At 38.8% G+C, this 13,439-nt stretch overlaps 1 protein-coding gene across 1 annotated transcript in view; it reads left to right on the top strand.

Moving 5' to 3' along the window:
* The first annotated feature begins 6,515 nt into the window (after window positions 1-6,515).
* The window catches only part of ARHGAP18 (Rho GTPase activating protein 18), a 92,007-nt gene continuing 85,083 nt past the window's right edge, over window positions 6,516-13,439 (top strand). The window contains exon 1 of the mRNA XM_077782212.1: window positions 6,516-6,702. Within this exon, the coding sequence (XP_077638338.1) occupies window positions 6,659-6,702 (44 nt within the window). The 5' untranslated portion in view covers window positions 6,516-6,658. The remainder of the gene's footprint in view (window positions 6,703-13,439) is intronic.

Below are 13,439 nucleotides of genomic sequence, written 5' to 3' on the forward strand. Positions count from 1 at the left end.
TTAAAACTTTTAGTGTGAGGATATGTCCCAACCTCACCTCTACTCAAGGAGATTGATATGGATGCCTTTACAGCTGCTCTTCAGTTACACCAAGATAATGCTGCCTGTTTTGTAGGGCAAGATTGCTCTATGATAGACTGAGGTCCTACTCCATCCATCCACCAATTCAAGGGACAAAAGGAATACCTTGAAGTCCTCTCCCAGTTCATACACTCAGGTTTCCTCTACCAACAAGGGTGAAAGAAGGGAAAGATATGTGCCTAGGTGAAAGAAGGGAAAGATATGTGCCTAGGTGTTGTCCTGACATGTAGCATGGCATGAGCTTGGACTGGGGATTTGGGAAGCAACACTATGACACCAAATTCCACATTGAAAACCTGAGGAAGGGCCTTGGCCCCAATTTTTTCAGGTGGCTAGCCCCTAGAAAACAGTTGCACTCAGATGGAAGGATGAATGTTGAAACTGGAGCCTGTAAGGAAGATGCAAATTATGTTACATCCTTGCTGTCACTGCCCTAAAATCAAATTAGTTGCAGCCATTTTTATTCCTTACATTCCAGTGAAAATAAATCTTAATAGGAGATAAGGAGATTTCTGTGCATTTGCAAAAAGACCTGTAACAAAGGGCTGATACTTGCTTCCAAAGCAAAGATTTCTATTAGAACAACACTTTATAAAAGAACCACAGTATATAGATGCTCTCTCAGAGTGATCTTGTCACCATATTTTCAACACTCAAAGGAGAAGTGTTTAAAAAACCCCATGGGTTATGGCAGAATACATTAAAAATTGCCAACATCCTAGCAGTCTTCAGAAACTTCTCAATACAAATTACCTCTAGATCAACAGCTTTTGAAATATAATGAAAAAAGTTCTTCATACACTTTGTAAGCCTTGATGGGGTTACACACACACAAGTACCATTAAAACTGACAGAAAAGATCCATGTGTTTGATAGTCCATATGGTATGGACTGAAAAAGTTTGTAGATACTAGCAAAACTACACAAGCAAATTCAACAGCAAATTATATTGACATTAATTCAAACTTATTATTTAAAATAATCTGAATTATAAGGAATTGTTTTAACACAAATTCTCTGTAAAATTATAGCAAATCCTACAAAAGTCAGAGTACACTCTGAGGAGAGAGAAAGACAGGCAGTGAGTGGCAAAGGCAGAGAGAAGGTGTTCCAAGAATGTAGCAGCTTCACTACTGCTTCAGTAGGAGCTTCAGTACTGAGGAAGAATGAAAGAGAACTTAAAGGTGATGAGCCAAGTTACCTACCTCAGAGCAATTTTCCATTCTACTGGGAGATGTGCTGGTAGCTAGTGCTGGCAAAATTTTCAGTAAATAAATTATACACAAAAATTCATTTGAAGACACCCAAAACCATCAGTGAACATAGTTGATTGGGTTTTGATTGAAAAATAAAAAAAGTAAAAAAAGTGAAGAGTGTCAATATTGGTTCATTTCAGCCCCATTAGATCTCAGTTCAGGACAGACCCACAAAGGTACAAGCAATGACAGTGGAGCCATTCAGATCTAAAGCAGTGAACTCCCTAGATCCCCTGAATTCATCATTCAATTATTTGGTATGCTATGCTTTATTGCAGTTTTTAAAGCATTCAACAGTTGCTTTAGAAATAAATTTTATTTCCTGAACATTTGCCATTGAAACATTTATAGAAAAATGAAAATTGTAATTGAAAAGCAACTACAGTTTTTCCATTGTCAGGAAATGAAACATCATCAGGTCTTCAAGTTTTGAGCAAATAAAGTCAGTTTTGAATAAAAATAAAGTTATGTTGAACTGAAATTTTCTCACAAAAATCTGCTTAGACCAGAAGGCAATTTTATTGAAAGAAACCTTTTTCCCTCAAATGATAATGTTTCAGACCTTATTTGTTGTATGTATTTTTAGAATGTGTTATGTATCACTAGATAACATTTGCAGACTGTTCCAGTTGCCGAGGTAACTATGTTATTTTAATGATCAGCAGAGAGGATCATTATGTAAAACATTATGTTAATTTCAAACACAGAAAGTTGATGTCTTGCTGTTACCTTGAAACTGCACTTTTTTTTTTTCCCTTAAAGTGCATTTTTCCATAAAAATTAATGGTATAGCTAAGTGCTTGAGTATCCTTTTCAGAGTGATTCAGGATGGCTTTGAAGGAAAATAAGGCAAAAAATTACACCTGACAACCAACTAATGGCAGATGAAGAAATTCAAACCACTGTATTATTTTACAGGAAGAGTACAGGAAAATTTTTTCAATATATTCTTAATAATCATGGACAGTGTGCAGCAATTTTAGGAAAGCACATCTATAATTTCATTTTTAACTTAGAAATATATTATTGTTTAGTTAAGGAAAACAAATTATAAAGCATATTTGAGTTCTCTTTATGATAAAATGTGTGTATTGTCCATGATACAGACCATCTGATGAAGATACTACAAACATGACACTGTTTGTTGCTTTTATTAGATTATGTATCTATACAATTACTATATTATAACAGTACAAATGCCATTCATTTACAATTCTATTGCAATCATAAATTCTCCTTCTGAGCCACATTCTGCGGAGAGAACCTTGCTGATGTTAGTAGCTCATGGTGCATATCTGTTCTCAATCCTCATTTCTCCATTAAAAAAATTCAAAATTAGCCAAACTATGTCTCACATAAATTCTAGCATTCATAATGACAATTGCTGCTGTAGTACACCAGCCTCACAATGGAAAATTGTCTCAGACTACCAAATGCAACTCAATTTAGTCACCAGAATCTTCTTTCGCCTCTTCTCTGAAGTTCTGCCTGCAGATTGTGTTCAATTATGAACACTTCATTCTCCAGGTGGAACTGGATGCTTTTATGTGTCAGAATATGATATGCTCAAGACATCTGAGAGCTCCTATATTCTCCTGACACTTCATCATAATCACCTTATCCATTTTAGAGTCAGTGAACTCTTCTGACAATACTCAAAGTGCATTTTGATGGAGTCTATATTTATATGGACTGTACCTCTTCATTCCATGGAGCTTACTCAAATCCTCTCCCAAGGATTTCCTCTGCAGGCAAAGCTCTGACTTCAAAAGGTGGTAGCTCTTTTTCAGATTCTTTACCCATAATTACACCTAATACACTGCTCCTCTGTTTCAGCCTCACTACCCCGACATGCTCATCTGGCATGCTGAGGTTTGTCAATTTGTACACATCTCAAAGAGGATTGCAAGTGGAAAATGTAAGAACAGGAAAGAAACCTCAATAACTGTATTAAACCAGTTAGATACTGTAAAAAGAACATATGATGATCAGCTGGGAATAAGCCATCTATTAGCTAATAGGATTAGGAATTTATTTCCCTCTTCCAACAGCTTATGCTTCACTTGTCCACTGTGAGTGACCAAATACTTTATCCTGAAAAGCTTTGTTTTCATCCTTAGCATGGTGAAAATAGTGGGCTAAATTTTTAGTCCTTTGAATGATTTAAAATTTTCTGATTTATAGCTTTCTGCTAGAAAATGATGATTAAATCTAAAAGTTCTTTTTGTAGAAATCTTCTGACAGAATATAAACAAAATACATGTTACCCTCTTGACTACTGAAATACACCTGAACATGATGCAAAAAAAAAAAAAAAAAAGTTAAAAAATGGTATAAAGTGAAGCAATACTGAAACAAAACTTCTGAAGTGTATGTTTTATTTCAAACATTTTGGAAGGTCTTTTTAGAAATTATAAAGCAGACTTTTCAGAATTATTTTTTCATGGATAGTTTAAATTCTTGCAGGGAAAAAAAGGGAAAAAATGGATATCTGAGATAAATTTTTAGTCTAGCAAGATCACTTAAACATTTTAGGGAACAAACAGTTTGAATTTTAATAGAATTTTAAAGCTACATCAGATTGTTGATCTTTCTGAAAGAAATAAAACTGCTATATGGATAATACAAGCATGGAATTAGCAAGTAAGTATTACTTATGAAACACAACTGAGAGCCAATTTTAAGATCAATATGAAAGGGAGATCATTAAGCAAAAAAAAATAAATAAGGCAACTGTGCTAAAGCTGCTCGAGATGAAACACTTTCTCCTTTGTAAAGGGTGTAGAGAGCAGCACGGAGGATGAGAACAAGCTAGCAAGTGAAGGACAAATATTTTGGATTGACATTATATACACAAAAGGAAGTACAGAAAGAATTTATGAAGAGTAAAATAATGGCATTGATGAAACAAGAAACTTGAGGACATGAGATATAAAAACATATATACAATGAGACAAAAATATCCAAGCTGCAGTATTTGCCCACTACCAAAAAACCCCCACAAACTTATTTTAACTATCTACATCATCTCCTATATGTTTACAGAATCTGTATTCTGTCTGATTCATCAAACCCTTCAAAAATAAATACACTTTTCTCACAAATCTGACACTGTCAAGAATGCATAGACAGAATGGATTAGAGACAACAGGAAACCGCAAAGTGAGTTAAAATTCTGACTCTCTATGGGGATTTCCAAGCAATTCTTTCTAGAAAAACTGAAATAAAATTTACAGTAGCCATCTCTCTTCAAGATATGTATATATATATATGTATGTATGTATATGTAAATGTACTGAATATGTGTATATATAAGCATATGAATATCACAGAATCACAGAATAATGAGGTTGGAAGAGACCTCTAAGATCATCAAGTCCAATCTATGCCCTAACACCTCAACAAGACTATAGCACCAAGTGCCATGTCCAGTCTTTTTTTAAACACATCCATAGATAGTGGTTCTACCACCTCCCTGGGAAGACAGGTCCAGTACTTTATTATTCTTTTGGTGAAATTTTTTTCCTAATATTCAACCTATACCTTCCCTGATGTACCTTGAGATTGTGTCCTCTTTACTGTCAGTGCTGCCTGGTGGAAGAGACTGACCCCCACCTATATGCAAGCTCCCTTCAGGAAGTTGTAGAGAGCAATAAGGTCACCTCTAAGCCTCCTCTTCTCCAGGCTAAACAATCCCAGCTCTTTCAAATGTTCCTTATAGGGCTTGTGTTCCAAGCCCCTCACCAGCCTTGTTGCCCTTCTCTGGACGTGCTCAAGCATCTCAATGTCCTTCCTAAACTGGAGGGGCCCAGAACTGGACACTCAACAACACTCAATTTGCAGCCTCACCAGCACCGAGTACAGGGGATATGAATATGCATATATGTGTGTGTGTGTGTGTGTGTGTGTGTGTATATATATATATGAATCAATAATAGTTTACAGGTAGAAATTTCTAATTTATAGCAAACATTTAAATTGTATCTTTGTGGCACTAAGCTTACTTCCAAGCTGTCCACAGACCCCATATACTTTCTGATGGCTGGAACCATTTCATGTACTGTGGGTTATCTTCATTTATAAGTATCAGTACTTTGAATGTTATTTACACAGTGAAATCCTTCATTAGAGTAAGTAATTTAATCAAGCATTTTGAGTCAGAAAATATGAAATACAGTTTTCTGTGCAAGCTTTTTTCATAGAAGGTAATGTGTGCATTATGAATATCTTTGAATTACACTTAACACATACAGCTTTCTTCAAGAGTCTTGTCTTGTTCAGTGCCCACAGTGGATGCACATGAATGGGAGAATAAGGCTGAAGGGATACTCTTAATTTGGAGTGCACCAGAAATTAAGGAATTCATACATTTGAAAACATGGATCTACTGTTCTAATCGTTTGTTCTGTGATTATTTCAGTTGATCTTCACACCAATAAAGATCCCAGAATTTTCTCCACAACCCAAACCAAACAGATGTAGAAATTACTTATATGTGGTTTGTATGAGGGTCATTCACTGTAGAGATGAAATGTCAAGAGATCCAAGATCCAGTAGTGTTTTATATATATATATATATATATTTATATAGGGTTACATCAGTTTTTCAGTACCCTTATGGTAACACCAACGATGTTTTATTGCTCCCAACCTTAATTTGACTGCCTTCTGCTCCAGTCCTTTCAGTTCTTACTGGTAGATTAAAGAACTATGACAAATCCTCCTGAGTAAAAGCTAACACCCCAATCCACCTTTCCTTCCCCGTGCTCTGCTGAGCTGAATGGAGCGCAGACATCGGTTTCGTACGGCGAGGCAGGTTCCCCAGGCCAGCAATCACCTCCCTTGCGCCTCGTTTACCTCTTCCCCATTGAGCAGCGATTGAGAGAGCCACCGTGCGGGTCTCAGCCGTGCCTGACGCTGGGACGGGACCGGCACCCACACCGCACCTCGCCGCCCGTGTTCCCGCACGCCCCCCTTCCATCTGCCTGGGCACGGCGCCGGGGGAGGGCAGCGGCGGGGCCGCCCCAGGGCCCGCCCCCGCCGGACCCCCGGGCGGGCGGAGGAGGAGGAGGGGGCGAGGTCGGGCTGTCCCGCGGGGCCGGCCCCGCCTCTGCCGGGCGGGGCGGCGGTGCCCGAGTGTCCGCGGCGGCGGCGGCGCGGGCCGGGCGCGGCCGAGGGGCGAAGGCGCCGCCGCCCGAGGGGCCGGGAGCGCTGAAGCAGAGGCGAGGAGCCGCCGGCGGAGCAGTTCCCGGCAGCGGCTCCCTTCGCGTCGCGTGTCCCTCCCGGCCCCGAGGCAGCGGCGGGGAAGGTGACCCGGGAAGATGGTGACCGTGGTGACGAAGCTGGTGCACTACCTGCACCTGAGGTAAGAGCGCGGCAGCCGGCAGGGAGCCGCGGAGCGGAGCGAGCGGCAGCGGCGTCCCCGCGCGTGGGAGCGCGTCCTGCCCTGGCCGGGCGCTCCCGCCGCGTCCCGCTCCGCTCCGCTCCCGCCGCGTCCCGCTCCGCTCCGCTCCCCGCCGCGTCCCGCTCCGCTCCGCTCCGCTCCCCGCCGCGTCCCGCTCCGCTCCGCTCCGCTCCCCGCCGCGTCCCGCTCCGCTCCGCTCCCGCCGCGTCCCGCTCCGCTCCGCTCCCGCCGCGTCCCGCTCCGCTCCGCTCCGCTCCCGCCGCGTCCCGCTCCGCTCCGCTCCCCGCCGCGTCCCGCTCCGCTCCGCTCCCGCCGCGTCCCGCTCCGCTCCGCTCCCCGCCGCGTCCCGCTCCGCTCCGCTCCCCGCCGCGTCCCGCTCCGCTCCGCTCCCCTCCGCCGCCTCCTCTTCCCAGCCGCTCCTGAGGCGGCACCGCAGGACAGCAAGGCGCGCTTGTGGGAAAAACGCCAGTTATCGGTCTAAAGCTTGGAAAGTCGGTGTCCCTACTCCTAGTGTCGTGTAATTACAGTAGCATGGATTAGACAAATTGCGTATTTACTTTTTTTTTTTTTTTTTTTTTTTTTAATACGACTTGTGTCAGGGTGCAATACTAAGGCGTTTTCCCCACTATCATCTATTCTAATTAGAATTTAGACGGCAAATACAAATACTTTCGCACTGAGTGGAGGGAAAGCAATAAAGTGCGCACTCCTGGTGATGTTCCACTTGTGTTTTGCTGAATCAGTTTCTCCCCTGGATATGAACACTTCATGTACATCAAAAGAGTTGATCGAAAACTTAAATAATATGTATCAGAAACAGCAAAGAGAAATTTAATTTCTGAACATAATGATATTTTAGTGTAGCCTTTTCACATAAAGCTGCTCTGAGAGCTGATTTCATTACCTATTTTTTTCAAGTTAGCAGTAGGAATGAGTGCAAAAAAGGGCAATCAATTGTACTGTAACTTTTTATTAGTATGATTTAAGACTTGATTCCTAGAATACCTGCAGTCTGTAGATATATTTTAAACAATTATTGAAATAAAAACATTTTGACATGAATTGCATGAGAGAAGTACATAATATTACCAGTTTTACCTGGTTTTTTGTTTTTTTTTCCCTACTGATTTAAGTGCTACCACTGTTACACCTATTCTGTAAGTCTGACCAAAATCACAGCTCTAATTTTATAAATTATGTGGTTTTATACTGTGTTACTTTGCTGGGCAAATAGAGAAGGAAGTCCAGAATAAAAAAACCCTGCCAATTCCTTTCTCTTGCCTTTCTTCTGTTCTCCTCTTACAGTGGTTATTTCTTTAAAGGAAAATTCCTGCTGATTTTGAACCAGAGCATCATTACTCTATTTGCTTTATAAACATCAAACTAAAAAAAGTCTCAGCCTCAAAAACTTTATAATATAAAGGGAATTAGGGAATAGCAATTAGTGCAGACAGCTGAATGAATGCAGCAAAGCAAAAAAGTTATGTTCTTTATCCAGTGGCAGCCTGATCGCTGTCCAGTATCTTTTAGATGTCATGAGAAAAGATGCAAAAAGGCTAACAAGTTCAATGAACTTTAAGGATGCTCTTCTTACACTGGATGAGCATTGAGAAGGAGTGAAAAGCATATCTGAAAGTTTAATAAATGTCCTGGTCAGTGCCCTGCCTGAAGGCAGAATTTCAGTAGTCTATTTCCGGGTGAAAGAAGTCAGTGCAATAAGGGAAGATGTTAAGAAGTCAATGAATTTGCTTTTATATAAGAAGTAGAGCTGTTGGAGATACAGCTGAAAAGGGATGCAGTAAATGCAACATTTGAAAAACTGAAGGGTATTAGTCCTAAATGAGTAGGGATAAATTTCCATTTGTCAGTGCTAAACAATAGAATAGATACTTCATACTTCACTGAGGATTGCTGGAGTGGTAAATACTGGCAGTATCTGTCAGGATATAAATGAGCAAAAGGTGTTCCCTAAAACCACTACCCATCAGCAGGACAAGGAAGTTTTGCACGTTTGCTCATCATTAGTGAGTCTGTAGGCTTAAAGTGTGGATTGATTTTAGCAAGATCACATAATAGTTTTTTTCCCATTCATGTCACAAAATCATGATAGATAGGGGATGGATGTTTCAGTCAATATCTGTCAGACATAAACAGCTATTATTATTAGGTATTACCAGGTGCTTATTATTTTCCTCCCATAGTAAGTGCCCAGCAATATAAAGATGAATCCAGGAAACAGTAATGTAGAAATGAGTGCATACATATGAAATTGTCTGACATATTTTTGAAATACTATGATTTTTGGTTAAGTAATTTTAATAGGCTTCTGGATAACCACACCATAATATTTATTTTACTACTCATGAGAATGGAAGTAGCTGAAAACCAATTAACAGCAAGGAACACAAAAAAATTCAGTCAGACTGAGTTAAGAGTAGTTAGTGTGATGGGAAAAATGCTTGTCATCAGCATTAGGCTTTTTTCTCACCTTAGAACTCTAACCCTTGCTATGCGTAAGTTGTAACTCCTGAATTCTGTTTAAATTCTCAGCCATTGAGTCCCAGTCCATGAATTTAATTTTAAGGTTCTGCCACAGTTAAGTGAGTAAATACTATGCTTATACACATTAATAAAAATATATTTAAATACTAAAAATTGTACTTAATAAATTTCTAAGAATAGTTTGTGACAAGATTGGACTATGACAGTAAAATAGTACACTGGGCAGCACAATTACTATAATCAGATCCTTGGAGTATAGTAACTGTGCCCTTAATTAAGGTTTTACTGAGAAGTAGATAATTAATTCAAATCACTTTATGACTTGCACAGTTAGTAGCAATGTGGACATCATAGGAACCTGTCTTTGAATCTGACACCTTACAAAAACTCAGTATCCTGAAGCTACAGGGGTAATACCTTAGGCACTATACAACTGTTCCAAAAAGTCCCCTTTCTGAAAATCAGAAGTAAACACACTGATGCAATAGTCATGATGGTAGTAGAAATCATGTAGCAGCACTTGGTCTTATATACTTACCTCAGCAGCTAATTAACCCTCATAGAGCATGATTCTGTACCATGTAAACCCCATTCTGCTGAGTCATAAACTTCTGATTAGTTTCACTCAGACAAAAAAGCAGGGTCTCTGAATAGGAATGGATCAGCCAAGAAACTAATTGTAAAAATACTAAATTAGGTTCTCAGCCAGGCGAAATGCTTCCATATAAATATACTTAATGTAATTAGCTTTGCATAAGTAAAGATTGTGCATCAAGTGAAAGCAAAACAGTCCACAAAAAGAAAAGAGCAGTGACTCTTAAGAACAACAAACAAAGGAGATGGCAGCAGATAGAGCAGTTTGCAATGACAACACCAGCCAACACAAGCAAACTGAAGACAAAGATGTAGACTTATGAATGTAAGACATTCATGGGGAGAGTGAACATTCAAGCTACCAAAGAGATTTCCATAGTAAATTGTATTGCAAAAATTCAAACATGGCTGGTGTAGTTCATTTAAGGAAGTGCAAATTCTTAAGCTACAAATGTGGAAAAGCACTGTCCCAGGCTTGAAATGCTATTTTGGAAGTTCAATGTTTTAATTATTCGCTTTTACAATCTGTCTCTGAAAGTGCTCACATGAAATGCAACAAGATTTTTAGTTGAAGCAGCAACTAATAATACTATTTTGGAGCTGTCATGGCATCCCTGCTTTTTTATATGAAATTTTTATATCTTTAAAAAATTGTCAGCAAATAAAATTACTTCTGTTGACATTGTCAGTTACATCTGATTCTAACACCTTTACAACTCACTAAAAGATCTCATGTAGGTTGTACAGCTTTGAAATTTATGTGAACTTCACAATCTACTTCTTAAAAATGCATAGTTTGGGTCTTCATGGTTTAAGATGTGGCTGATGGACTGAATCCTGCCTGGGCAATGTTCCTAACTGGCCTGGCACATTTTTCTCAATGGAGTTTTGTTTCAAGAAGTTTTGGCAAGACACTATACTGATGCTACTCCAACACCTCAGCATGTGGTGGTGCATGGTTATCTTGAGGAAGAAGCATCTTCCCTTATCCCCTCTTCGGAGAGGATGGAGGTGCAGAGGAAGGACCACAGCTACCTCAAGCTTAGAGGTCATTGGCTGGTCTTGTATTCTTACCAGCCCTGACTCTCCCCTCAAGCCAAAGGTATACTTGTAAATGATTTTCTTTGCTTTGTAAAATTATACATTAAAAAAAAAAAAAATTGGACACACAGAGCTGATGTTGTTGACTTCTGAAGTTCTTGGATTAATTTTCTTCTAGAAGCTTAACGTATCCTTAACATAAGTTTTTGTTTTTTTTTTTTTTAATATCTAATGTAACCACTCTCCATTGTTCCTTATATCCTGGTGCAAGAGCACAAGACATAAAGATGCCAGATTGAAAAGAACTTTCTATCTCTCTGAGTGCTACCTTGCAGCTTACAAGAATGCCACTGTCTTTAATCCACTTTATAAACATATGGAGCTTTTTTAAAGATTAGGCTATTTGTCCTTCTTGATGTGTGTGCTGGAACCATGCTTCTCTTAAAATTGAGAAATTAATTTCTAATTTTCTACCTACAGTTGCCAGTGGAAAGTTTCTACGTATTTCTTTTGCATTGACATTGTCTGTGAAAGGAAATTGATTTTCCCACCTAAGATATATATGTTCATGAGTACTCACATGCAGGAATTTTGTTGTTGCTTCTTAGCTGCTCATGATGAGTAGACTGTTCTTTTCCACGACTGTCCACATTTGACCACATCTTTCTCGATTATGGGTGATTGAAAGTGACACTTACAGTTTTGCTTAATGTGTGATCAATGCCTGTGATATTAAAAGTCTGCTCTCTAGCCTGATATAGCCAGATGTACACAAAACTGCCTATACTTTTTTATTGCTGTACAACACTGTGTTTGATGGCTGCCTTATGACCAATTAGTATCTGTCGTTTCAAACTGATGAGCCCCCTGGTTTATAGCATAAAATGTATTTATTAAGTCGATTAAATTCATGCACTTGTGCATGATTTTTTATTTTTTCAGTCCTTTCATTAATCAGTTTTTCCTGTATAATATCCTGGACTTTCTCTAAATTCTTTCTGTGCCAAAGTTATGCATGAAAATATCACATAATAAGATCATTAGTTGGAGGGAACTCAGAGAAATCTTAATAGGAATACTTCCCCAATTCATTGGTTTGTTTTTCAATGTAATGTATTGCTGTCTCTTTTAAGATAAACCTTTCCCTCATTTACAAACTTGCACTCTTCCCACTGTCTTGTTTGTTTAGCTCTGTATGTGGTTATAGTACTTATGTGTTCTAGTATCAAATGCAATTCTGAAGGCCATATAGGATTCATCTACTGCAGCCCCTGCTCCTTAATATATGTTATTTTATTATTAAAATCTGTATTTACCTTGGTAAAGGTAAATGATGCCTTGTATTTTATCCCAGTTTTCCATTTACTGCCACATCTCAAGATATGCTTTCCTTTGGAGCTCTTAAAAAAGATTTGTACACTGTGAAGCTCAGAGTAACAGATGTAAAGTTGCCAGTTTTTCAGTTGTTTCTGAATTATATTTGTTTTGCCTATTTTGATATTCTCTGGTAATATGGCATCATGAGGTGATAGATTATTGTAATCACTTACCATTGAATTCTTAGGGAAATTATTTTAATATCTAAGACAGATGATTATCTGTTCTGCCTGCTTTAATTTTACCAAACCTTAAAAACTTTGCATCTCACTTGAATACAATGTAGTGTTACCACAAATTTTTCAGGACTAGTCTGTCTTTTTTATTATCCTAAATATCCTGACAGAGTATTGAGTTGGGAAGTTTTGGGATGGCCATGCCAACATTATCTTTGATCTCAACTTCATTCTTATTGTGCAGCAACTTCATTGCCATTTAATTTCTCATTTTCTCCATACTGTCCAATAGTACTATACATAATTTAATTTATATTGCTAGCTATCATGTCAACTGTCAGGAGGAGCCTGCTTGACTTTTGGCAATTTTTACTTTATCCCTACATTTTTGACTTTTAAGACGGCGCTTTCTTGCCATGCCCTGCTGCTCCTTCCTCCTTTCTTCTAAACTTTTTGCTCATACCTTATGCAGTGGTTAGATAAATCCATTTATTTTTCTCAACTGAAGATGCTATGCACTTGTCAGTGATCTTTATGGAGCTCCCAACCCTTTTCCTTCAGAAGATACTGAACATCTGAGAAACCTGTGGTGAGGCTGTGGAACAGAGAACTCAAGGTCTTTAGGCTTGGGAATCATCTGTTTGTAAGCCTGAACTCTTATTTTTATTTAAAACTGACATGCAAATTAAAAAGCATGGACTCAGCAAAATGCTGTTAGTAACTACATGCTATTTAAAGTTGTCAATTCAGCTCATTTTGACTAAAAAGGATTACTAAATGATTGTATTTCTAGGTCTGCAAAGAAGTCACCCTCTTCCAGCAGCACTTTTGGCTCAAGAAAAGGGTATTTGTTCATCACTGCTTTGAAACAGCTTAAACCACTTTCTGACCAATTTATGATAAATGACAAAAAAATTCTCAGAATGAATGAAGAGTTTCAACCTAGCAGTTTTCTTTCAATTGAACTTAATTAGATCTTTGACTAAAGGCCATTACTGATGTTTTGTT

The sequence above is a fragment of the Lonchura striata genome, chromosome 3 (assembly GCF_046129695.1).
Source record: "Lonchura striata isolate bLonStr1 chromosome 3, bLonStr1.mat, whole genome shotgun sequence".
Taxonomy (NCBI): Eukaryota; Metazoa; Chordata; class Aves; order Passeriformes; family Estrildidae; genus Lonchura; species Lonchura striata.